General features: G+C 44.3%; 1 protein-coding gene across 3 annotated transcripts in view; it reads left to right on the top strand.

The window, feature by feature from the left end:
* Positions 1-26,736, top strand: part of RIN3 (Ras and Rab interactor 3) — a 126,704-nt gene that overhangs the window by 69,901 nt on the left and 30,067 nt on the right. For 2 of the 3 annotated variants that reach the window (XM_073609832.1, XM_073609831.1), the window contains exons 2-4: positions 1,433-1,610; positions 15,524-15,638; positions 25,023-25,095. In XM_073609832.1, coding sequence (XP_073465933.1) covers positions 1,433-1,610; positions 15,524-15,638; positions 25,023-25,095 — 366 coding nt within the window. The remainder of the gene's footprint in view (positions 1-1,432; positions 1,611-15,523; positions 15,639-25,022; positions 25,096-26,736) is intronic. The other variant, XM_073609833.1, reaches the window with a different exon arrangement.

Here is a 26,736-nt window from a genome sequence, read left to right as displayed (position 1 = left end):
TTTTTTTTTTTTTGTGGTAAAGTTGCATCTACTATTAACCAGTGGAAGATTTCTCCACTATTTCCTGTTTCGGTGACAACCCAACATTTTTAGATTTTTGATACTGGACAATGGTCACCAGAACAAATACACAGGGAGAATCTCTAGAGCAGGGACACAGACAGCAATAGAAACCTGACAGAGGGTCTAACCCTTCCACATCCCTACCGAAACTAACGTTTTAAAGCTAAACTCCAGGCACAAAGTAATGCAGCTCTGCAATCTGCACAAGGAGGGAAACAGTTCATGTGCTGACAAGAAGCATGCTGATTGGAGGAGAGGGTAAAGTAACAGCAAAGAAGCATGTGGATTATAGCATAGCTCCCAACTGTCCCGGATTTCGAGGGACTGTCCCTGATTTGGAGCAATGTCCCTCTGTCCCTCTTTCCTCCTCATTTGTCCCTCATTCTGGTCTGATCTATATAGATGTATATAAAAATGCACGTTTTTATCTTTCAAAAAGTGTTTCCCAGCACTAAACCTTTTATCTGATTTCTAAATTGCTGCATTTTTGTAAACTTTATAAGCCAAGTAGTAGTGGTAGTACCATAGCAATGGTTAAAAAAAAGCCCTTATGGATTTAATTAACTTTTTTTTTTTTTTTTTTTTTTTGTGTCCTATGCCTACATACGTTTTGCTAGTAGGTGTCCCTCATTCCCATCTCTAAATGTTGGGAGATATGATTATAGGATAGAGCAAAGTAACACCCAAGAAGCATGCTGACTGGAGGAGAGGGCAAAGTAACAGCCAAGATGCATGCTGATTGGAGGAGAGGGCAAAGTAACAGCCAAGAAGCATGCTGATTGGAGGAGAGGGCAAAGTAACAGCCAAGAAGCATGCTGATTGGAGGAGAGGGCAAAGTAACAGCCAAGAAGCATGCTGATTGGAGGAGAGGGCAAAGTAACAGCCAAGATGCATGCTGATTGGAGGAGGGTGACAGAGATGAGCACATCACTGTGCTGCTGCTTCTTTCACTGTCCAATCCCAAGCTGGGGGCAGTGTGAAGAAGCTGATTGTAGCTGGCCATATAACTGAGGACCTCTAATGGCAGAAAAAAAGTACTGCAGGGTAAATCTCTAGATTGAAGCTGAGTATTGCAGCACGATCTCTGGTTATTTTACCTTTTTTATGGGCTATTCATCTTATCTAGTTTTTCTTATCTAGTTTTTGGCTGTTCTGCTTTTTATATAGACTTTCTGATTGCTGGATAACATTGAACAGTAGGCTGATTTCACTGGCTGCCTGGAATTTGTATGAACTTAATCCTCTGGCACTCTCTGGCTGTTTCCTCCCTTTTTGATAGCGAAATATTTTATCCGCAGAGCGTCATTGGGAATTGTAATCTGTTGGAAATGAAGTCCTGTTTCTTGTATTAATTCTCGCACTCTTTCAGCTCCACAGATGTCGGAGTCTCCGAGGTTCCGCGTTGCTCCAATCCGGTTATAAACGGGCGCCCGCCATCATCCGGCCTCAGCATTTTGGACCGACTCATTAAAACCTGTCCGGTATGGCTGCAGCTGTGCATGAGCCCGAAGCAAGCGGCGTCCGTACTCACCGAAGAGACACCCGGGGTAGGTGGATGTGATTTTTGGTCTCTTGGCTTCTTTAACCCCTTACCTACCGGGCACTTTCACCCCTTTCCTGCCCAGGCCAATTTTCAGCTTTCAGCGCTGTCACATGTTGAATGACAATTGCGCGGTCATGCTACTCTGTGCCCATATGACATTTTATCATTTTTTTTTTTCACGCAAATAGAGCTTTCTTTTGGTGGTATTTGTTCACCTCCTGGGTTTTTTTTTTTTTATTTATTGTTTTCATTTTTTTTTTTTTTTTTTTTTTTTTTTTTTAAAAGATCGAAATTAAAAAAAAAAAAAATAAATAAAAAACCGTTTTTAAATTTTGTTAATAAATTTTACAAACAGGTAATTTTCCTCCACTGATAAGGCTGCACAGATGGGGGGGGGTACTGATAGGCACTTGTAGGTGGCACTGGTGGGTTGCCCTAGTGAGCATGGATAGATGGCACTGGGCATTGATGGGTGGCACTGGTGGGCACTGCATAGCAGCAGTGACTCTCTGTGTATGGGACCAATGTCCCTCTGACAGAAGCCGGTAATCAGCTTTTTTTCTTCTCCTCATGCTGTCAGTGTGAGGGGAAAATAAAAAAGCTGATTACGATCTTCTGTTTACATCACGTAATCAGCACGTGGTAATGGGCCGGAATCAGCCCCTTACAGTGATCTGTGAGTCTCATTGACTTACTAATCGCAGGCGGCACACTCTCGGATGGACACCCTCCCAGCGTCTTTACTGGCTATAGCGCGGGCGGGAGGTGGTAAACCACTTTACGACCGCACATGTACTGCGGCACGGCAGCCACTCTGCGTGGATCACGTCACCTAATGCGTGATCCAACACTTCCGGGTCTGAGGCGCACAGTACGGCCAGCGACCCGCTGATTTGTGGGTACCGCAGGCTCTGTCCGCCAACACCCGGCCGATCATTAGACTGAGAGCCAGAATGGCGATTTATGTAAACAAGGCAGATCGCCGCTCTGTTAGTAGGGGAGGCGTGGATGTCTGATGTTTAACCCCTTCCCTGCCAGTGTCATTAGTACAGTGACGGTGCACGGCCACGCAATTGTCAGTTAACCACTTACGGACCGAGCCTCTTCTTCTTCTTCTTTTTTTTTTTTTTTTTTTTTTTTTCTTGCTAGAAAATTTATATATATATATATATATATATATATATATATATATATATATATATATATATATATATATATATAATTTTTGTTATTTTTCTAACACCCTAGAGAATAAAATGGCGGTCAATGCAATGCTTTCTGTCACCCCGTATTTGCGCAGCTTTTTTTTTTTTTTTTTTAATACACTTGTCTTCTTTACTTTTTAAAAAAAAAAAAAAAAAAAAAAAGTTCATTTTTTTAAAAAATGTATTTATTTTAATATTGTGAAAGACAATGTTACGCCAAGTAAATTGATACCCAACATGTCACGCTTCAAAATTGCGCCCGCTCGTGGAATGGCAACAAACTTTTACCCATAAAAATCTCCATAGGCGATGTTTAAAAAATTCTACAGGTTGCATGTTTTGAGTTCGAGGAGATCTAGGGCTAAAATTACTGCTCTCGCTATACCAATCGTGGCGATAACCTCACATGTGTGGTTTGAACACCATTTTCATATGCAGACGCTGTTCACGTATGCGTTCGCTTCTGCACGTGGGACGGGGCGCGTTTACTTAGAAAAAAAATAATTTTCTCATTTATTTTACCTATTTTTTATTTTTACAATGTTCTTTTAAAAAAAAAAAAAAATATCGATAATGGTAAATGAGACAAATGGAGAGAGTGAATCCTCCTCCTCCCTCCTCCCTCAAACTGACGCTACTGTTTGTTCAGTGTGAAAGCCCGAGGGCTTTCACACTGAAGCGGTGCGCTGGCAGGAGAAGAAAAAATCTCCTGTCAGCTGCATCTTTGGAGCGGTGTATTCACCGCTCCTAAACTGCTCCTGCCCATTGAAATCAATGGGACAGCGTGGCTATACCGGGGCTATAGCCGCGCTATACGAGGGGTTTTAACCCTTTTTCGGCCGCCAGCGGGGGGTTAAAACCGCACCGCTAGCGGCCGAATACCGCGACAAAATAGCGCTGTTTTACCGCCGACGCCCCCTACCGCCCCAGTGTGAAAGGGGCCTTACAAGAAATTTAAACATCCCTTGTAATAGAAAAAAGCATGACAGATCCTTTTAAATATGAGATGTGGGGTCAGAAAGATCTCAGATCTCATATTTACACTAAAATGCAATTAAAAAAAAAAAAAAAAAGTCCTTTAGACTTTTTAAAATTTTTTTAAAGAGCTATGGGCGGAAGTGACGTTTTTGACGTCGCTTCCGCCCTGCAATGATATGGAGGCGGGTGGGGGGCCATCTTCCCCCTCACTCATCTCCATACCTAACTGGCAGAAGGACCTGAACCCCTCTCCCGCTGCCAATTAAAATTGATCTTGCGGCGAATCCGCCACAGAGACCACTTTTATCTGAAAGCGGACCGCCCGCTAGCTAGCTGCCGCCATAACGATACCTCTCTTCAAAGTACCGACGTATAACGATGGCGGGCGGTCCATAAGTGGTTAAAGTAATGCAGTGCCGTATTGCAAAAAATTGTCCGGTCGTGAAGGGGGGGGTAAACCTTCTGGAGGTCAGATGGATACACTCAGTGAAGTGATTGGCCTGAAAAGCAGGGGGAGGGGGGCTGAAGTTACATTAGTAATGAGAGCTGATTGAGGAAGAGATACCCCCCCCCCCCTTTCACAAAGCACACAGGAACAGAGCTGAGGCTGTCAATCACAGGCTGTGTGCTGGAGGTCCCTGCCCTGTCACCATTTTTCTCTTGGTGTCAGGAAAACTTGTCAGAAGTGATAGCAGAAGAAGGAGGCAGCAGACAGAAATGACACTTAGTGCTCTGGACTGAGACAAGTACACACTATAGAGGGATATGCTTTGTTCAAATTTCACATCTGAGGTTTACGACCACTTTAAATACTGCTTGAAGGACTTTATTTGTGGAGGGGGGAGGGGCTGTTTCCTCTAGGGTGCCTTGGATCCCCGGCATTGTCTCGGATAATTCCTCTAATATGAGGTTTTCCTTGGAAGGAATGTGAGGAATTGTCTTCCACCCACCTCCTTCATTTCCAGATGTGTCCTCTATAGATCCGCCATCGGAGAGTCTGCGTCCTGTCATTGTGGGCAGCGTAGATCCTTAGTTTACTTTTTATTAAATAATTAAAGTAATGTCATGAAAACCAGCTTTATTAAAAATGAAATTATCTTGATGTGGGGGGGGGGGGGGCAATCCATGGATGGCAACATATCAGCAGATTTATTATATACAGAGCAGACGTGGTCCCTCTTCCAGGGGGTTTCCAATCTAGGGCTGCAACTAACTATTAGTTGGCTGATTTTATGGTTTCGATTAATCGGATAAAAACCTCCTTTTTAAAAAAAAAAAAAAAAAAAAAAAGTTTGGTGCTGTAGCACCCTGGTGTTTAGTCAGGGTTGCTCCTAAATTTACCTGCCAGATATAGCTACCTAATTGTTGGGGTGAACTCAATTGATCCTCAAGTCTGGAATTGCTGCACTTCTCTCTTCTACCACTAGGTGGCCGGGTACCTGGTGGTATTAGATACGAGAAGGGCAATACAAGGTCAGGATATGGGTATATGGGGCGTCTCAGCCAACATGTTTTCTTAAATCCCTTGGACTGCTGGGAGAACCTATATATTTGGGTGGAGTCAGGTGATCGATGTTCTGTTCCACCTGGACGGCTGTCTGGGTGGACGTACGTTGCATTGCCCGGGCTGCTTGGCCAGATTTTGGACCTATCCTGGGGACATCTGGCTGCTGGGCTGTCTGAAGGCCTATCCAGAAGCAAGAACGCAGCGTAGTGTTGGGATTGCGGCTTGCAGTCCAACCAGAAGTGACGGTTCTGCCGGCCGGAGAACCTGTCGTGGTTGGCGGTAGAGGGGAAGCTGTCGCCACTAAGGGACCATCCACCCTATTACCAGGGACCACCGTGAATAGCTGAAGCAAGTACCGGTGCAGTATTCTCACCAACTGGGGACGGTGAAGAATCGGGACACTTCAGTGGGTATCAAGCCAGGGACCCAACCAGCGGAGGTGACACTTGTAGAGCAGCCTTGTGTGTCAAGCCAGGGATTAAGCAGGCCAGTGGGGTGACGCTTGAGAAGTATCTTGAGTGCCAAGCTAGGGACCCAGACTGTTGCCATAGGAGACAGCATTCCTACTCATGCAGATGTAGTGTCTGGCTGGGTGCTTTTCTCTGCATGGCTGTCTACCTATAGAAGTCTCGGAGTCTGCCAATTAATATTGCAACTACCTAAGGGCTCCCAAAGTTCTGTTAAGAGAAATAAAATCTCTTTGCATTCAAGAAGTGTCTGGCGCCCAATTATTACACCTTTTTACTACACCCACTATGCCATGCAACCCACCATATACAGAAGGATGTCGGTGGTTCTTGGCTCTAAAGGTTCTCATTAGATTAGAGGAGGCCCTGGACCTTACTACAGTGTATAACTTGGTTATTATGTAAAGTTTATAAAAAAGATACTTATTTATATACAGTGGTAAATGTGAATAACCAGCTATATGGTTAGGTAACAAAATATATAATCACTTAACAGAAAAGAGGTATAGATGGATAGATCCGTATAGATAGCTACATATAGATCTTGTATCTCACAAAAGTCGGTACACCCCTCACATTTGTGTAAATATTTTCTTCTATCTTTTCATGTGACAACACTGAAGAAATGACACTTTGCTACAATGTAAAGTAGTGAGTGTACAGCTTGTATAACAGTGTAAATTTGCTGTCCCCTCAAAATAACTCAACACACAGCCATTAATGTCTAAACCTCTGGAAACAAAAGTGAGTACACCCCTAATGCCGCGTACACACGACCGGACTTTTCGACCGAACTGGTCCGACGGAACGAATCCATCGGACAATTCGATCGCGTGTGGGCTTCATCGGACCTTTGCTGTCGAAAAATCAGACGGACTTTAGATTTAGAACATGTTTCAAATCTTTCCGACGGACTCGAGTCCGGTCGAAAAATCCGTTCCTCTGTATGCTAGTCCGACGGACAAAAACTGACGCTAGGGCAGCTATTGGCTACTGGCTATGAACTTCCTTATTCTAGTCCGGTCGTACGTCATCACGTTCGAAATGATCGGACTTTGGTGTGATTGTGGGTAGGCAAGTCTGATTCGTTGGAACTCCGTCAAAGTCCTTCGGAGTTCAGGCGCAGGAGAAGTCCTCTCGTGTGTACGCGGCATTAGTGAAAATGTCCAAATTGGGCCCAAGTGTCAATATTTTGTGTGGCCACCATTATTTTCCAGCACTGCCTTAACCCTCTTGGGCATGGAGTTCACCAGAGCTTCACAGGTTACCACTGGAGTCCTCTTCCACTCCTCCATGACGACATCACGGAGCTGGTGGATGTTGGAGAGCTTGCGCTCCTTCACCTTCCATATGAGGATGTCCCACAGATAATCAATAGGGTTTAGGTCTGGAGACATGCTTGGCCAGTCCATCACCTTTACCCTCAACTTCCTTAGCAAGGCAGTGGTCATCTTGGAGGTGTGTTTGGGGTCGTTATCCTGTTGGAATACTGCCCTGCAGCCCAGTCTCCGAAGACAGGGGATCATGCTCTGCTTCAGTATGTCACAGTACATGTTGGCATTCATGGTTCCCTCAATGATCTGTAGCTCCCCAGTGCCGGTAGCACTCTTGCAGCCCCAGACCATGACACTCCCACCACCATGCTTGACTATAGACAAGACACACTTGTCTTTGTACTTCTCACCTGGTTCCCGCCACCCACGCTTGTCACCATCTGAACCAAATACGTTTATCTTGGTCTCATCAGACCACAGGACATGGTTCCAGTAATACATGTCCTTAGTCTGCTTGTCTTCAGCAAACTGTTTGTGGACTTTCTTGTGCATCATCTTTAGAAGAGGCTTCCTTCTGAGATGACAGCCATGCAGACCAATTTGATGCAGTGCGTGGTGTATGGTCTGAGCACTGACAGGCTGACCCCCCACCCCTTCAACCTCTGCAGCAATGCTGGCAGCACTCATACGTCTATTTCCCAAAGACAACCTCTGGATATGACGCTGAGCACGTGACCTCAACTTCTTTGGTGGACCATGGTGAGGCCTGTTCTGAGTGGAACCTGTCCTGTTATACCGCTGTATGGTCTTGGCCACCGTGCTGCAGCTCAGTTTCAGGGTCTTGGCAATCTTCTTATAGCCTAGGCCATCTTTATGTAGCACAGCAATTCTTTTCCTTTTCAGATCCTCAGAGAGTTCTTTGCCATGAGGTGCCATGTTGAACTTCCAGTGACCAGTATGAGAGAGTGAGAGCGATAACACCAAATTTAACACACCTGCTCCCCATTCACACCTGGGACCTTGTAATACCAACGAGTCACATGACACTGGGGGGGGGGGGGGGGGTGGATAATTGGGCCCAATTTGGACATTTTCACTTAGGGGTGTACTGACTTTTGTTGCCAGCGGTTTAGACATTAATGGCTGTGTGTTGAGTTATTTTGAGGGGACAGCAAATTTACACTGTTATACAAGCTGTACACTCACTACTTTACATTGTAGCAAAGTGTCATTTCTTCAGTGTTGTCACATGAAAAGCTAGAAGAAAAGATTTACAAAAATGTGAGGGGTGTACTCACTTTTGTGAGATACTATGTGTATGTATGTGTACATGTGTGTATATGTGTACACATACATACACATAGTACATATATGTGTGTGAATATATAGCGTGCAGTAATTAACACATGCGTAAGCGCCCCCACATGTGTAAACTGTGTTTGCACCACACATGTGAGGTATTGCCATGAACGTCTGAGTGAGAGCAATAAATCTGCTGCTAGACCTCCTCTGTAACTCTAAAAATTTCTACAGGTTACCTGTTTAACCTCCCTGGCGGTATGATTATTTCGAATTTTAGGTGCTGAAAGCGGTACAATTATTTTGCATGGAAATTTGGCGTTTTATATTGTAGGTCTGTAATTCTTAACAATAACTCACTTAAATCTGTCCAAACAAGAGTCTAGTAGGTATGATAAAGTTTGAAACACAAAAACATAAATTATAATATAATAAATAAAAAAAAATAATTAAAAAAAAAATAAAAAAATAATAATAAAATAAATTTCCCCACGATTCACAATCGCTCAATTCTGCAAGTGTTCTAATTTACTATCGCTGTTTTCTAGCTGGTCTAAAGCCACTTTTAATGTAAAGGGACACTTTTTGGTTGCTATGGACAATCTCCAGTTTTCAGGCAGAAAGAACAGTATATATCACATAAAACTGCATGCAGGGCATAGGACAAAGCACTGGGGACAAAAGGGATGTGAAATAATTTCATACAGTTCTGTAATCTGTAAGATTACAGTACTGTATGTGTTATGTTTTTACAATTTTTTGAATTTGCCGCCAGGCTCCGCCCCGTGCGTCGCGCCGCTCGCAGGGAACGGAGCCTGGCACGGAGAGGCTTCGGAGGAGGACGAAGCCCACAGACACAGCGGGGGGACATCGCAGGATCCTGGGGACAAGGTAAGTAAAGCCACACCAGGATCCTGCGATGTAATCCCGAGTGTGGCTCGGGGTTACCGCTAATGGTCCTGAATTTTAACCCCGAGCCACACTCGGGAAAACCGCCAGGGAGGTTAAAGTGTCGTTTATGGACAATTTTAAGTATCGTAGTTTGGTGCCATTCCACGAGCGTGTGCAATTTTAAAACGTGACATGTTGGGTATCTATTTACTCTGCATAGCATCTTTTATATTATTGAAAAAAAAAATGGGGTATGTGTAGCACTACCCCCGAAGGAGCTGCTAATGAATGTTTGGTTCTGCATCCTGCCGAATCCAATTCGTTTACAGTGCACAGTTTAGTGAGGGATGCTGAAGAGTTGTAAAAGTGGGTAGAACTCCACTTTAAGTGGGTATTAATCATAAGGAACAATGAGACCAAATATGAACAATAAATGACAGTTGGTAACAATAATACGGATATGAAAATGTATATTCAATAATCACCGTAGGGGAATATATGTAGACAGGTGCACAGTGGGACAAATGTTCAATATTATCCAAGACCTATATTAAAACACCTTCCCACTGAAGCCTCAATACACACACCAAATTACAATATAATGTTGCTCACTAGGGATGAGCCGAACACCCCCCGGTTCGGTTCGCACCAGAACCTGCGAACAGACCGAAAGTTTGCACAAACGTTAGAACCCCATTGACGTCTATGGGACTCGAACGTTCGAAATCAAAAGTGCTCATTTTAAAGGCTAATTTGCATGGTATTGTCCTAAAAGGGGTTTGGGGACCCGGGTCCTACCCCAGGGGACATGTATCAATGCAAAAAAAACTTTTAAAAACGGCCGTTTTTTCGGGAGCAGTGATTTTAATGATGCTTAAAGTAAAAAAAAAAAAAAAAAAAAGTGAAATATTCCTTTAAATATCGTACCTGGGGGGTGTCTATAGTATGCCTGTAAAGTGACGCGTGTTTCCCGTGTTTAGAACAGTCCCTGCACCAAATGTCATTTTTAAAGGAAAAAATCTCATTTAAAACTGCTTGCGAGTTTAATGTAATGTCGGGTCATGGCAATATGGATGAAAATCAGTGAGACAAATGGCATGGGTACCCCCCAGTCCATTACCAGGCCCTTTGGGTCTTGTATGGATATTAAGGGGAACCCCGCACCCAAATTAAAATAAGGAAAGGTGTGGGGCCACCAGGCCCTATATACTCTGAACAGCAGTATACAGGCGGTGCAAACAAGACAGGGACTGTAGGTTTGTTGTTAAGTAGAATCTGTTTGTAATTTTGAACGGGTACATTTTTAACGTGTTTAGCTCCAGCCAAAAAATCTTTTTTAAGCTTTTTGGAAAACATAGGGAAGGGTTATCACCCCTGTGACATTTGTTTTGCTGTCTTTCCTCCTCTTTAGAAGATTTCACCTCACTTTTTGTCCCAATGACAAATGTTTTTTGAGAATGTGGGTTTTTTTGTGGAACAAGGATTGGAAAGCATCAGTGGAAAGGAGAAATCTTTTTCCCATATTAACTCTTACAGGAGAGAATTTCCCTTCCTAGGAGTAGATTTCATCTCACTTCCTGTTGTCTCCTTCCGTTTGCAAGTAGGAGTCCTTTGTAAGTTAGTTGTTTGAAAGTAGGGTCCTGCCCTATATACTCAGCAGAAATTTGGGCCTTAGGTGTTGCTGTGGCCACAACACTGTAAGCCCTCACAGGGCCCTGCTGTGAAATATTAGATCAAGAATTGTAATTACATGCCCCTGTTGAACAGGGGCAGAAAAATTGGGCCTTTGGTGGTGGTGCCACAACACTGCAACCCCTCACAGACACTCTAGTTGGAACGCAGGAATGAGCCCTGCTACAAAGTATTGCATCAAAAATTGTAATTACACACCCCTGTTAGACAGGGGCAGAAAAATTGTACCTTAGAACCCAGAACCAAAAATGTTCTTACAAGCTATCAGCGTGATGATTGAGGAGGAAGAGGATAATTACTCAGGGATAGTCACTCAGCATCAGCATAGGCAGTCTTTGAAGGGATCTGAGATTTCAAAAAAAATTATTCAGTTACATCAGCATCAGGTGCTTGATAGCTGGTGGTGATCCAAGACTGATTAATTTTTATGAAGGTCAGTCGATCGACCGAGTCGGTGGACAGACGCACCCTGTGATCGGTTACCACGCCTCCAGCAGCACTGAATGTGCGTTCCGAAAGAACGCTGGCCTGCAGGACAGGCCAGTAGCTCAATTGCATACTGTGCAAGCTCTGGCCAGTGATCCATCCTCAAGACCCAGTAACCCAGAGGATTTTCGGTGGGAAAGGTGTCCAAGTCTGATCTTGCCCCTAAGTATTCCTGCACCATGTAAAACAGATGCTGGCGATGGTTGCTGGAACCGATCATACTTTGGGGCTGCGGACCAAAAAATTGTCTGAACGCATCGGTCAGACGGCCACCTTCTCCACCGCTCCTTCTTTGACTGACCGAAGCCTCAGCAACACGTTGTCCAGAAACAGGAGTTTGTAACCTCCCAGTCTCTGGGACCACTTTGCCCAGACCTTTCTGCAAGGCCTCCCGAAGATGTTTCATCCTCTGCTCCCTCTGCGATGGCAAAATAAGGTCCGCAACCTTACCCTTGTAACGTGGATCAAGGAGGGTTGCCAGCCAGTATTGGCCTTCTCCTTGATACCACGAATACGAGGATCCTTATGCAGGCTTTGCAGGATCAGGGAGGCCATGCAGCGTAGGTTTGCTGAGGCATTCGGTCCGGAGTCCTCTGGGTCACTAAGGACGACATGGTCCGCAGCCACCTCCTCCCAGCCACGTACAAGTCCATGTGTTTCTTGGGACTGATCCCTTAAAGACTGCTGCTGATGCTGAGTGCCAGGCTCCACCTCCATACTGACACAATCCTCGTCCTCGTCCTCCTCCTCGTCCTCTTCCTGTGTGATCGGCGGGCACGCAGGAACACTGTCTGGATAAAGGGGGCCTTGAGAGCTAAGGAAGTCCTCCTCTTCCTGCCTCTGTTCTGCCTCAAGTGCCCTGTCCATTATTCCACGCAGCGTGTGCTCCAACAGGTGGACAAGGGGGACAGTGTCACTGATGCATGCACTGTCACTGCTCACCATCCTCATGGCCTCCTCAAATGGTGACAGGACAGTGCATGCATCCCTGATCATGGCCCACTGGCGTGGGGGAAAAAAAAACAAGCTCCCCTGACCCTGTCCTGGTGCCATAGTCGCACAGGTACTCATTGATGGCCCTGTGCTGCGTGTGCAGCCGCTGCAGCATGGCCAACGTTGAGTTCCACCTGGTGGGCATGTCACAGATTAGGCAGTTCTTGGGCAGGTTAAACTCCTTTTGGAGGTCCGTCAGCCGAGCACTGGCCTGCCTCAGGACATCCTGTAAGCCCGGGTACCTGCCCAAGAACCGCTGCACCACCAAGTTAAGGACGTGAGCCAAACAGGGCACATGGGTCATTTGTCCCTGTCGGAGGGCAGAGAGGAGGTTGGTGCCATTGTCGCAAACCACCATTCCTGCCTTAAGTTGGCGTGGCGTCAACCACCTCTGAACCTGCCCCTGCAGAGCTGACAGAACCTCTGCCCCAGTGTGGCTCCTGTCCCCCAAGCACACCAGCTCAAGCACCGCATGGCATCTTTTGGCCTGCGTACTTGCATAGCCCCTTGAACGGCTACGGAGCACAGGAAGAGGCCATGTACTGATACTGCAGCTAGCAAAATCAACTGCCTGCCTGTAGTATGAGAACACCACCAACCTTCTACAGGTAGCTTTAGCTGAACACTGTGCAGAGCTCGCAAAAAACTAACTTGTAGGTTTAGCTGAACACTGTGAGCAGGACGCACAGCACTAACTTGTAGTTTTAGCTGAACACTGAGTGCAGTGCATCCTGCTCAAACTTGTAGCTTTAGATGAACACTGTGCAGAGGTCTCACTACACCAACTTGTAGGTTTAGCTGAACACTGTGAGCAGGACGCACTGCACTAACTGTGAATAGTCTAGTTGCCTGACTGTGGTACTAATAGGATCAAAAGAACACCAGCAATTTTATTCAGGTAGCTGTAAATACTGTAACAAGCCTGCCTGTCAGTAAGAAGATAACAGGAACGGATCTAGCTGAACACTGTGAGCAGGACGCACCCCACTAACTTGTAGGTTTAGCTGAACACTGAGCAGGACGCACCCCACTAACTTGTAGGTTTAGCTGAACACTGAGCAGGACGCACCCCACTAACTTGTAGGTTTAGCTGAACACTGTGAGCAGGACGCACCCTACTAACTTGTAGGTTTAGCTGAACACTGTGAGCAGGACGCACTGCACTAACTGTAAATAGTCTAGCTGCCTGACTGTGGTACTAATAGGATCAAAAGAACACCAGCAATTTTCTTCAGGTAGCTGTAAATACTGTAACAAGACAAGCCTGCCTGTCAGTAGCAAGATAACAGGAACGGATCTAGCTAAACTGAATACAGATATATATGTTATAGTATGCAACACCTGGGATGCATATATATACACTGTAAGTGGAGCTAAACTGACTGTTCTGCCTAATCTCTCTCTCTCTCTCTCTCTCTCTCTCTCTCTCTCTCTCTCTCTCTCTCTCTCTCTCTCTCTCTCTCTCTCTCTCTCTCTCTCTCTCTCTCTCTCTCTCTCTCTCTCTCTCTCTCTCTCTCTCTCTCTCTCTCTCTCTCTCTCTCCACAGGGCCGCCGTGTAGGCGGCCTTATATAGTGTGGGGCGTGGACTAAATCCCCTGAGCCATAATTGGCCAAAGCCTCCTTTGCTTTGGCCAATTACGGCTCTCTGTTCAGGCGGCGCTGTGATTGGCCAAGCATGCGGGTCATAGTGCATGCTTGGCCAATCATCAGCCAGCAATGCACTGCAATGCCGCAGTGAATTATGGGCCGTGACGCGCCACACGAATTTGGCGCGAACGGCCCATATCGTTCGCAATTCGACGAACGATCGACTCGAACACGAAGCTCATCCCTATTGCTCACATTCACTGATGCAATGCAACATTTAACCTGTACTCAAGGGCTCCCCCTAGGTTGCAGTTCAGAGCAATTCTTCAATGCAGAGCAGCAGAGTTGTGTAAAAGAATACAGTGATGAATGTTCCTCAGTTTGCAGTTTGTCTTCAGCTAGCCAGATATTATACTGCAGTATTTGTAATCCAACAGGGAAACAGAGAAAGCAACTGTTGAATAAACGATGCGCTGATAACTGTTTAACTGAAGAAATAGAGCACTTGTAACACTCCCTCCTTATCTGCGAGTGTAATACAGTATTGACTTTATAGCACAGGGAATGACAGACCCTAAAGTTCAGCTGTGTGCGGCCTGTGAATAGGTAGGATCACTTCTGTGGAACTACAAGTCTCACCAGCAGTCTGTAAATGACTCATCTCAATTAGTGTACTTTACTGAAATGGGCAGGTGCCCTCTCACCACAATAGACCCAGAGGCTGTGAGGCTCCGTCCAGACTCTGCTCCTGATGTCTCAGTCTGATGAAAGATGGCGCTGCCACGCTGTGCCGCTCCTCCGGATGGCTGAGATGCAGGAAACTTCAGATGTCCTGACGCTACACACCGATCCGCTTGCTAAGCTGGCAGGGCTGTACTCTGAAGTCCCTCAGAGGCTGGCGATCCTGCTCCACGCAGTGTGGGCTGCAGTCTTTTGTTCCCACTCACACAGATCTCCCTGCTGGTTGTTGGATGGCATCCCAAGAGGCCGAAAGATGGCCGCGCTGTTCCTTTTATCTCTTTACCCAGCAGGCTGTTCTGTGACTTGGCATTGTGGGTCCAGTAGTTCCCAAACTAAGTTAACAACATGAGTCCCTTCCTCATCACACTACACATCCCACAATGCATAACTGTTTGCACTTTTAATTAAAGAAAAGGTCCTGACAACGTTTTAGCGGTCACTAGAGGGAGCCAAACCCTTGCTTAAGAAACCATACATTACTTAGCATGATAGCTATGGTAGCAAACCCCTGCTCCACATATGTATTTAAGTTTTTTTGGTTTGTTTCAATTCATTAAAGTGTATATAATTTTTTATTTTTTTTTTAAATAGTGTTTGAAATACGATCCGCTGCGCAGAAAACGGGCGACATAAAAAAATTGCAACGACCGCCATTTTATTCTCTAGAGTCTCTGCTATATGAAAAAAAAATGATTTATGAGGGTTCAAAGTAATTTTCTAGCAAAAAAATATGGATTTTTTACATGTAAACAACAAATGACAGAAAAGGTCTGGTAAACACAATCCATGTCTTTCAGGTCTTCCTAGTCACCCGCGATGTGGAAGCCAAGTGTATGGTCCTCTGGGTCCGCTTCTCCGATCACAAGGACCCCGCCGATGTCCTTCGTTACAACATCCGGGAAGAGAAAACAAGTAGGTGACCTCCAGTTTCTTCTATTGTACTGACGTGTGTGCAAAAAAAAGCCAACAAGAAGGTGCAATGCATTGTGGGATTATAATGTAGGCTGCGCTCACATCCTGCATAGGATTGCATGCCGAAAAAAAAAAAAAAAATTCCAATTCAGCTAGGGATTTTGCAGCTGTGGTGGCAACTCTGCACATGCTCACTATTCAGTGAGTTTCTATGCTGAGCATTTCCTCACTATCACATCTGAGCAGCCCATGTGACTATGGAGTCACACGTGTGGGCGTATACACAGTGGTAAATGACAGTCCACTCCGTCCCTCCCTCCCTTCCTCCCTCCATTCCCACTAACCAGTTAAACACAATGGGGGCGGGACATTACATGTAGATTGATGGAAGCTTCACCTCCCTCTTATTCTAAGACACAGGCTAGAGGGATGTGACACAGCCTGCGACTGGCAGAAAACCACCCACACAAAAGAATTATAAAGATTTAATTTCAAATATATATATTTGTATGACAATTTTAAACCGTTTATTGTTAGTAATTTGTTTTTACTCTGTATTAAAAAGCCTTTGGAACATGTGACCAGCAGCAGAGGACTAGAAGATCCTCCTGCTTATGTTTTCCCTGCAGACAGACTGGGGGAGAGCTGGGTCATGTGACAGCTTTATATCGATTATTGAAATCATTACAGTGCCATCATACACATACAGAAATAGAAGGGGCGATGTAAATTACACGGTGTTTTTTTATATAATTTTATAGTGGATTTGTAAATTATAGAAGGCCTTCGCGCTACTAGATTGTGTTCAAAGTAATCTCTTATAAAGCTGTAAAGATTACTAAATAAAAATTACTAAATAAATACCAAAGTGTGTTCCGTGCAATCAAATAGATGAGGAAACTGTCTGCAGCAGAATCTTCCAGTGTTCACAATCCACTCAAAAATACAAATAATCATGTAGTGATTCCGCGCTACAGCAATATTGTGCAAAAGGTACTCAATAAATAAAATAACATAAATAAACACTATGTAAATATTGTACAATAAATTAGAATACTAAAAGTGCAAAAGTGATAAGTCCATAAGTTGGTGAATCAATCTTGGGGCATTAGATTCAGTATGACGATCTCTTAATTACACATTCTTCCAATGAATGTCCAAAAAAGAATTATGCAAAGATAAGTTTGAAATAAATTGCACAGCAGGCAGGAAAGAAGTTTATAATCCCATAAATGGGCTCACAGAACCCTCACCTTCATATCTTGACTTGTCAGTATAAGATAATAAACGGGGATCTATTCCGTTATTCCAACTTCCACCACCAGGGGGGTCCTCCGTTCTATTAAGTGTAAAACCTTGGTATCTTGAAGTGTCAGCATAAACCATATACAGGAATCTATTCCGCTGTTTTAACATCCACCACTAGGGGGTCCTGCATTCCACTAAGTGTGTAACCTGAATGGATACTCCACATCCACGTCCTCATGTAATCTCGTACCCACAGACGGGGGGGGGATGGGTAAGGATAGGAGAGATAAAACTCCAATGGTGTAGTATGTTGGCGATTAAATAAATTGTATTTAACCACTTGCCGCCCGCCCTATTACAGAATGATGGCGGCAAAGTAGTTTGATATTCCCGATCGGACGTCATATGACGTGATCAGGAATATCTAGCCGCTGCGCTCCCCCGGGGGCGCGCATCGCGGCGATCGTTGTTGCGGGGTGTCAGTCTGACACCCTGCAACACCGATCTAGGTAAAGAGTCTCCGGCGGAGACTCTTTACCACGTGATCAGCCGTGTCCAATCACGGCTGATCACGATGTAAATAGGAAGAGCCGGTGATCGGCTTTTCCTCACTCGCGTCTGACAGACGCGAGTAGAGGAGAGCCGATCGGCTGCTCTCCTGACAGGGGGGGTCTGTGCTGATTGTTTATCAGCACAGCCCCCCCTCGGATTCTACCCAGGACCACCAGGGATGCCGCCCAGGACAGCGATCCACACTGGACCACCAGGTATGCCCCTAGACCTCCAGGGAAATGTCACTCTGTGCCCAGGCAGCTGCCAGTCAGTGCCCACTGCAATGCCTACCACTGCCAGTGCCACCAGGGATGCCCATCAGTGCCTCATTTTAGTGCCGCGTATCAGTGCCCAGCAGTGCCGCCTATTAGTGCCACCCTATCAGTGCCTAGCAGTGCCCATCAGTGCCACCCATCACTGCCCATCAGTGCCGCCTATCAATGCCCATCAGTGCTGCATATGAGTGCCACCCATCAGTGCCGCATTTCAGTGCCCATCGTCAGTGCCCGCTCATTGGTGCCACCTCATCGGTGCCGCCGTATCAGTGCCTGTCAGTGCCGCCTTATCAGTGTCCATCAGTGAAAGAGAAAACTTACTTATTTACAATTTTTTTTTAACAGAAACAAAAGCAAAACTTTTATTTTTTTTCAAAATTTTCGGTCTTTTTTTTATTTGTTTAGCAAAAAATAAAAACCGCAGAGGTGATCAAATACCACCAAAAGAAAGCTCTGTTTGTGGGAACAAAATGATAAAAATTTAGTTTGGGCACAGTGTAGCATGACCGCGCAATTGTCATTCAAACTGCGACAGCGCTGAAAGCTGAAAATTGGTCTGGGCAGGAAGGTGTCTAAGTGCCCGGTATTGAAGTGGTTAAAAGGTAAAGCTGGACTCTTACATTCAAAATTTAAAAAACAGGCATAAACAAATAATATGGCGTCTGGACGCCGTTTTCACATTACTTCCGGTATACTTCAACCTCCGGCCACTCCCTATGCGTACATGAGATTCCCTGATGAAGTCACGTGATGACGTAACGCGTAGGGAGTGGCCGGAGGTTGAAGTATACCGGAAGTAATGTGAGAACGGCGTCCAGACACCATATTATCTGTTTATGCCTGTTTTTTTAATTTTTAATGTGAGAGTCCAGCTTTACCTTTTAAATAAAATGTATTTAATCGCTAACATACTACACCTTTGGAGTTTTATCTCTCCTATCCTTACCCATTCCCCCCCCCCGTCTGTGGGTACGAGATTACATGAGGTGGATGTGGAGTATCCATTCAGGTTACACACTTAGTGGAATGCAGGACCCCCTAGTGGTGGATGTTAAAACAGCGGAATAGATTCCTGTATATGGTTTATGCTGACACTTCAAGATACCAAGATTTTACACTTAATAGAACGGAGGACCCCCCCTGGTGGTGGAAGTTGGAATAACGGAATAGATCCCTGTTTATTATCTTATGCTGACAAGTCAAGATATGAAGGTGAGGGTTCTGTGAGCCCATTTATGGGATTATAAACTTCTTTCCTGCCTGCTGTGCAATTTATTTCAAACTTATCTTTGCATAATTCTTTTTTGGACATTCATTGGAAGAATGTGTAATTAAGAGATCGTCATACTGAATCTAATGCCCCGAGATTGATTCACCAACTTATGGACTTATTACTTTTGCACTTTTAGTATTCTAATTTATTGTACAATATTTACATAGTGTTTATGTTATTTTATTTGAGTACCTTTTGCACAATATTGCTGTAGCGCGGAATCACTATATGATTATTTGTATTTTATAGTGGATACTACACAAAATTTAATAAACAAAACAAAAAAAACAGGCAAGACATTTCCCCCTATTTGACAGATCAGGAGACCTGCTCTTTGATTTTCCTCTGCTGTAGTTCAGTGACACGTACAGGTCTTGTCCCAACCCCCCCCCCCCCCCCTCCACCCGTCCTGTGATTGGACAGTGAATGAAGAAGCAGCAAGCTGATGAGCCCATCTCTGTCACTCTGCTATTTCCTCCTATCAGCATGCTCCTTTAGCATCCTTGCCTTGGGTGCTGGAAAAAACTTGTCCCAGCATTAGCATTATTCTAAAAAAAAAAAAAAAAAAAGTTTCCTTTTTTAAAAAAAAGGAGATGCGGCCTTTTTATTATTCTTATTATTATAATACATATATTTTTGAATAGCTTAGGGCCCCCATTTAATCATTTGTATGTAACTCTTAATTCATTCCTTCAGACCATTCACTCCTTTTTTTTTTTTTTTTTTTAAATCATTTTGTAAACTTTTATAAATCATGCATTTGTTCGTGCTTGTAGCAATGAATAAAAAAAATTGCTTTGTAACAAACATTCTAGCACCTGTTCTATTGAGTTCAAGTCTGGGCTCTGGCTGGGCCATTCAAGGACATTCAGAGTTGCCCCGTAACCACTTTTTTTTTTTTTTTTATCTTAGCTGTATGCTTAGGGTTGTTGTCCTGTTGGAAGATGAACCTTCTCCCCAGTCTGAGGTCCAGAGCGCTCCAGAGCAGGTTTTCATAAAGGATGTCTCTGTACATTGCTGCATTTATATTTTCCTCAATCCTGACTAGTCTCCCAGTTCCGGCCGCTGAAAAACATCCTCGCAGCATGACGCTGCCACCACCATGCTTCACTGTAGGGATGGTATTGGCCAGGTGATGAGCAGTGCCTGGTTTCCTCCAGACATAACACTTGCCATTCAGTCCAAAGAGTTCAATCTTTGTTTCATCAGACCAGTGAATTTTGTTTCTCATGGTCTGAGAGTCCTTCAGGTGCCTTTTTGGCAAACTCCAGGTGGGCTGTCATGTGCCTTTTTTCCTGAGGAGTGGCTTCTGTCTGGCCGCTCTATAATACAGGTCTGATTGGTGGAGTGCTGCAGAGATGGTTGTTCTTCTGGAAGGTTCTCCTCTCTCCACAGAGAAACGTTGGAGCTTTGTCAGAGTGACCATCGGGTTCTCGGTCACCTCCCTGACTAAGCCTCTTCTCCCCCGATCACTTAATTTGGCCAGGCAGCCCGCTCTAGGAAGAGTCCTGGTGGTTCCAAACTTCTTCTGTTTACAGATGATGGAGGCCACTGTGCTCACTGGGACCTTCAATGCTGCAGAAATGTTTCTGTACCCTTCCCCCGATCTGTGCCTCCATACCATCCTGTCTCAGAGGTTTACAGACAATTCCTTGGACTTCGTGGCTTGGTTTGTGCTCTGACATGCACTATTAACTGTGGGACCTTCTATAGACAGGTGTGTGCCTTTCCAAATCATGTCCAATCAACTGAATCTACCACAGGTGGACTCCAAGTTGTAGAAACATCTCAAGGATGATCAGTGGAAACAGGATGCACCTGAGCTCAATTTTGAGTGTCATGGCAAAGGCTGTGATGCTTGTGTACATGAGATTTTTTTTTTTTTTTTTTTTTTTTATATATTACAAAGTTTTGAAACCAACTACTTCTCATGTTGTCATTATGGAGTATTGTTTGAAGACTTTTTGAGTAAAAGAATGAATTTAACTCATTTTGGAATAAGGCTGTAACATAACAAAATGTGGAAATAGTGAAGCATTCAATGCTTCCTCTTCCCTTTTTTTTTTTTTTTTTTATGGTTTTAAGTTTGTTTTGATTTCTGTAGCACCTAAATAGCTCAGGGAAAGAGGGGTGCAGCATAAGTGGCCATGTACTTCCAGGGTTCTACTTTAAATTGTGGTAGTCCTGGCACTTTATTGCATTAAAAAAACCAGCGTGACGTAAACTTGAATTCCACTTTTACTATAAATATATAGATTGGAACAGTCCCTTTTTTACTATTTTCCGCTGCCTAGCGAGCCTCTAGATTGCGCCCAGGTTGGAGCACCACCAACTAGCCTTTGGTGGTATTGCAACTTGATCTACAAAGGTACGTGCAGATATCAGGAAATTGTGTTCATTTAGGAAACTCCTGTCCATTAACGAGGAACTGGTGATCTCTAGTGAAAATCACTTGCGCAATGACTGTTTTCTAGCGAACTGCCGGGATCTGGTGTCATCAGTGTTGCATTTTGTCTTGTAAAATGACAGATTTTTTTTCTTTGTTGCTAAATAAAATACAGTTGTATGTACAGTAAATAGTTTATTCACCCGTGGTCAACTGACATATTCTATTCATAAGAAAACAAACTTTGCAAATTTTTTTTTTTTTTTTTTTTAACTTGGATGGTGTGGTGAGAGGTTAAAACCTTTCGGGTTTTATAGCTTCACTATACAGAGAGTCCAAAGTGACATCTGGTTAACCACATGCCATCTATAGGTCATTTATAAATATCCTGGACTTCTTCGAGTGGTAACTTTTTTTTTTTTTTTTTTTTTTTTTTCCCTTTCATTCTAGTACACTAATAGTCTTCCATTCCCCCCTCCCAAAAAAAAAGGAATGAAAATGTCCTAGTATTGTGGTGTGGAAAGCCCTCCCAAAATCTGTAATTAGTATAACGGAAGGGGCTATGGATTTATAGCTACTGGGGGGAGGAAGGTGCAAAAACTCTATTGGCTTTACTGGGGCGCAGAGCATTCTTTACCAGTTGGTGGGCGCCAGGCTGGTACTCTTAGAAGATAATCCAAATATTAAATAGACAATGTGAGTTGGCCTATTTTGTAGGAAATGTGAAAGCACCTCCTGATGGCCCATACATTGTATATTCGATTTATCTATGCTCCCTCTTCACTTTTATACCTGGATCACAGTTGGAAGCACCTCCTGCTGGCCCATCAAGGTATACTCAACCATTCATGCTGCCTCCTCACATTATACCTGGATGACAGGTGACCGCACCTCCTGATGGCCTCCCAAAGCTAGACTTGCTCACCCACGCTCCCTCGTCACATTATACCTGGATGACCGATGAAAGCACTTCTGGATGGCCCATCAAGGTATATTTACCCATCCATGTTCCCTCCTCACGTTATACCTGGATGACAGGTGACAGCGCCTCTGATGGCCCTCTAAAGGTATACTTGCCCATCCATGCTGCGGCCTCCACTTTCTACACAGATGACAGCACCTCCTGATGGCCACCCAAAGGTATACCTCCTCACTACATACCTGAATGGGTAGGTGACAGTGTCTCCTGATGGCCCTCCAAATGTGTAGTCACCCATCCATGCTGCCTCCTCATTTCATACCTGAATAGGCTAGTCTAAGTTTCCTATATACACCAAGAGGTAGCTAAATCTTCATACCCAAATCTGACCGCCCCTCCAACTGCAGATGTCAGACTCTCTACTGCTCTACAGCTTACATTGTTGACCCATTTAGATGTTTTTCAGTGTAGAGGAGCAGAAGGTTCTAATACAATCGCTGGCTGATGTTTCTCCATCGACTTTGTTGTTGTCGGGTCCGTGGTTGTCTGCCAGCTGCTCCAGACAGGACATCATTGCAAAACGTCATTAGTCTAAAACCATGGCTTGCAACCTTCAGCAAACTATATCTACAGTCGTCTCAGGCTGCATTTTTTTGCCAGTAGCAGTCAAGATAAATTCTATTCCTTACCCAGTCAGATAACAATGGGTCCCAGTGCACTCACATGGTCTAAGTGCATCAATAAGATCAGAAATTCAACGCATTTTGAGGGTTCACCAATTTCCCTTCATCAGGGCTTGTTTTATGTCCTTCAGGAAAGGACTGGCAGGTAATTCAGCGTGAAGTGAGTTAATCCAGGCTTTCCTGAAGGATATAACATACAATCCCCGATTTTAAGGTGAATTTTCTGAGTCTCCAAATTTGTGTTTGGATTTCTTCCTGGAGTCCAGAATAATTGATTGGAAAATCATTTACCTCAGGCCCTCCACTTTGGGGTTTCTTCTTCCCCTTTTTTTTTTTTTTTTTTTTTTTTTTTTTTTTTAGCTGAATGACTTTGAGGCTGCTTCCATAAAACAGACAGCCATGCTCAGTACTGGACATTTCACAAAAAGAGTCTAATGCCTTGCCTTGTCTTTCTGACGGACTTTCGATGGACTTTTGACCGAACGGACTTGCCTACACATGATCAGATCACACCAAAGTCCGATGGATTCGTACGTGATGACGTACGACTGGACTAAAATAAGGAAGTTCATAGCCAATAGTTGCCCTAGCGTCGGTTATCGTCCATCGGACTAGCATACAGACGAGCGGACTTTTCGATAGGAACTGGGTCCGGCGGAGTTCCGACGTAAAGATTTGAAACATGTTCCAAATCTAAAGTCCGTCAGATTTTTGACAGAAACAGTCCGCTGAAGGTCCAATGAAGCCCACACACGGTTGAATTGTCCGCCGGATTCGGTCCGTCGGACGAGTCCGGTCGAAAAGTCCGCTCATGTGTACAGGGCATAAGTCCATGGGATGACGGAAAATTTTAAACTTTGAGTTACCATGAAGACTGTTTTTGAAGTCTTCCAACGGGCACACTTGTTCAATGACAACGGTCTATGATGGGATATCCCTAACTTTGTAGAGATTGTAAAGACTGTCAGACCAGGGGACCATCCTAGGTATGTATTCACCTTCTACCTGTACAGACACTCCCAGGCTGACCAACCTCTGATGAGACCAGGGGACCATCATAGGCATGTAGGCACCTCCAGCCTGTACAGGAACCCCCAGGCTGACCTTCCTCTGATTAGACCAGGGGAGCATTCTAGGTCTGTAGGCACCTCCCACCTATACAACAGGCATGCCCTTCCAGGCTGACCAATCTCTGATCAGACTAGGAGACAATCCTAGCTCTGTAGCAAGCCCCTGTCTTGTACAAATACCACCCCCCCTCCAGCTGACCAATCTCTGATCAGACCAGGAGGGGACAATCCTAGGTCTGTAGGCACCGCCAACCTGTACAGACACTCGTTCAAACTACATCACCCCCCCCCAAGCCTAAACAATCTCTGATCTGACCAGGGGACCATCTTAGGTCTGTAGGCCGACTTTTATCCTTTACAGATACCCCCACCTCCCTCAGGCTGACCAATCTCTGGTCAGACCAGGAGGGGACCATCCTAGGTCTGTAGGCACCGCTAACCTGTCAGACACTCGTTCAAGCCCCCCCCCCCGCCCCCATGCTAAGCAATCTCTGATCAGACCAGGGGACCATCTTAGGTCTGTAGGCAACTTCAGACTCTACAGATTACCCCCCCACTGTACAGATTACCCCCACCCCGGCCCAGGTTGATCAGTCTGACCAAGGCAAGAGACCATACTCAGACTGTAGGCACCTTCCATCTGTACAGACACCCCCAAGCTGACCCATTTTCTGTGGGGCAATCTGTCATCAGATAAGGATTTTTCACTCTAGTTTCGATGGTTTCTCTGAAAAATTGAGGTGTCTGGCCATAAACATGCATGCTTGGGCAGTACAATTTTACAATTGTGCCTCAACTGTGCTGCACGATGGTCTATGGTGGTTGAATCTTCTGATTGACGCTAGATGATTTTCTATGACTTCGTTCTTCCCTTTGTGGTTGGACCTTCTGATTTGCCATTCTGTGTCTTTTTTTAAGTATAATTTTTTTACACTACTTAAATGCATACATTTTCTCTTTTCTTTCTTTTTCCCGCAGTGATGTATTTGGAGGGCTCCTTCCTCATCTTCGAAGATATATTTAAGCTTGTAGGATTCTATTGTGTCAGCCGGTAAGTAGTTCACAACCAACTATCCTATGACCGATCACATGGGGACTCGTATCTGACTACAGAACCTTCTATTGAGTTGTGACGCTAGATGATTTTCTATGACTTCGTTCTTCCTTATTTGCTGTACCATGTTTCCACAATTTTATTACATATAGAACTGTAGATTCTCCCTTTTTATTGGTTATTTGTATATTGCTGCAATCAACAGCTGCTGAAATAAAATCTCAGCCATATAGGGAGTTCCTTGTTTTTCAACTACTCTGACCCACCTGGTAGATTAGCTCTGAGACGAGAGCAGTAAAGTGCGAATCACTGTGCAGCACTACTAAACGGGAAGCGAAAGCTGCATTGGACAAATAATAATACAGTATATGGTCGTATTTCTAAACCATCTGCAGGACTATGCATCCTATACATTCATTCTGTGCAAATGGGGCAGAAACGAGTTACCAACCTATGTTCTCTCCAGGTTGAATGTTATTAATTTATATAAAATGGATCAAATCAGTATGTTTATCTGATGAATGGTTGCATAGTAAAATTTTTTTCTTTCTTTTTTTTTTTTTTTTTTTAATTTTATCTATTTTTTTTTTATACATCTTTACACTACCAAAAGGGTTAGACTTTACAACCTTTTAATTAATGGATATTGTTTATTGGTAGGCGGCATGGATATAATTTCTGCAGATGCAACATTTCATTTATGTAGTGTATATATATATGTTAGAAAAGAGGGGGCTTTAAATGTGCCATGCACAAACTGTTGGTGCTATATAAATCCATAATAATAATAGTAGTAATTAATAGTAATAATAATTAATAATAATAAAAATAATTTATAATTACCAAAATAAACCTGAATAAAACAAATGAATTCAATTATTAAAAATTGCGTTATTAATACGTTAGATAAGGTTACAAGTTTTTGAGTTACAGAGGAGGTCTAGGGCTAGAATTATTGCTCTAACGTTTGCGGCAATACCTCACATGGGTGGATTGAACACCACTTACATATGTGGGCGCGACTTGCGTATGCGTTTGCTTCTGAGTGTGAGCACGCGGGGACATAGGCGCTTTTTTTTAATTATTTTTTTTAGTTTGACACTTTCTTAACTTTTTTTTTTTTTTAATCACTTTTATTCCTAGGAATGTAAACATCCCTTGTAATAGGAATTAGCATGACAGGTCCTCTTTTACAGTGAGAGATGGGGGGAGGGGGGGTCAATAAGTCCCCACATCTCTCTTCTAGGCTGGGAAACCTGAAATGAACAAACAAAAAAAAAATCTCGGCTTCATAGCCGAGGCGGCGCCATTTTTTTTCGAATGCCGGGCGTGACGTCATAACATCATGCCTCTAAACGTTCATAGAGACTCCGGGGACCATCTGGTCTGCTGGAAACCTCCTCCATCGTCAGCATCCGGCACTAGCGGTTCCCTTCTCCAACCCACCGATGGCAGGGGTGAGTCGGTAGAAGCACCGGCGGGACGGGGAGGCGTCCCCTCTCGCCGCCTGTAAGAATGATCGAACAGCTTAACAGCCACTATGATCGCTCTTATGGTGTAGGGAATCGCTGGCTGAAAAAATAGGATATCTAAATGATGTCTGTAGCTGCACCCATCATTCAGATATCCCCGCTAGAA

Source organism: Aquarana catesbeiana, linkage group LG13 (genome assembly GCF_042186555.1).
Source record: "Aquarana catesbeiana isolate 2022-GZ linkage group LG13, ASM4218655v1, whole genome shotgun sequence".
Lineage (NCBI taxonomy): Eukaryota > Metazoa > Chordata > Amphibia > Anura > Ranidae > Aquarana > Aquarana catesbeiana.
This window is presented reverse-complemented; position numbering and strand designations above follow the sequence as displayed.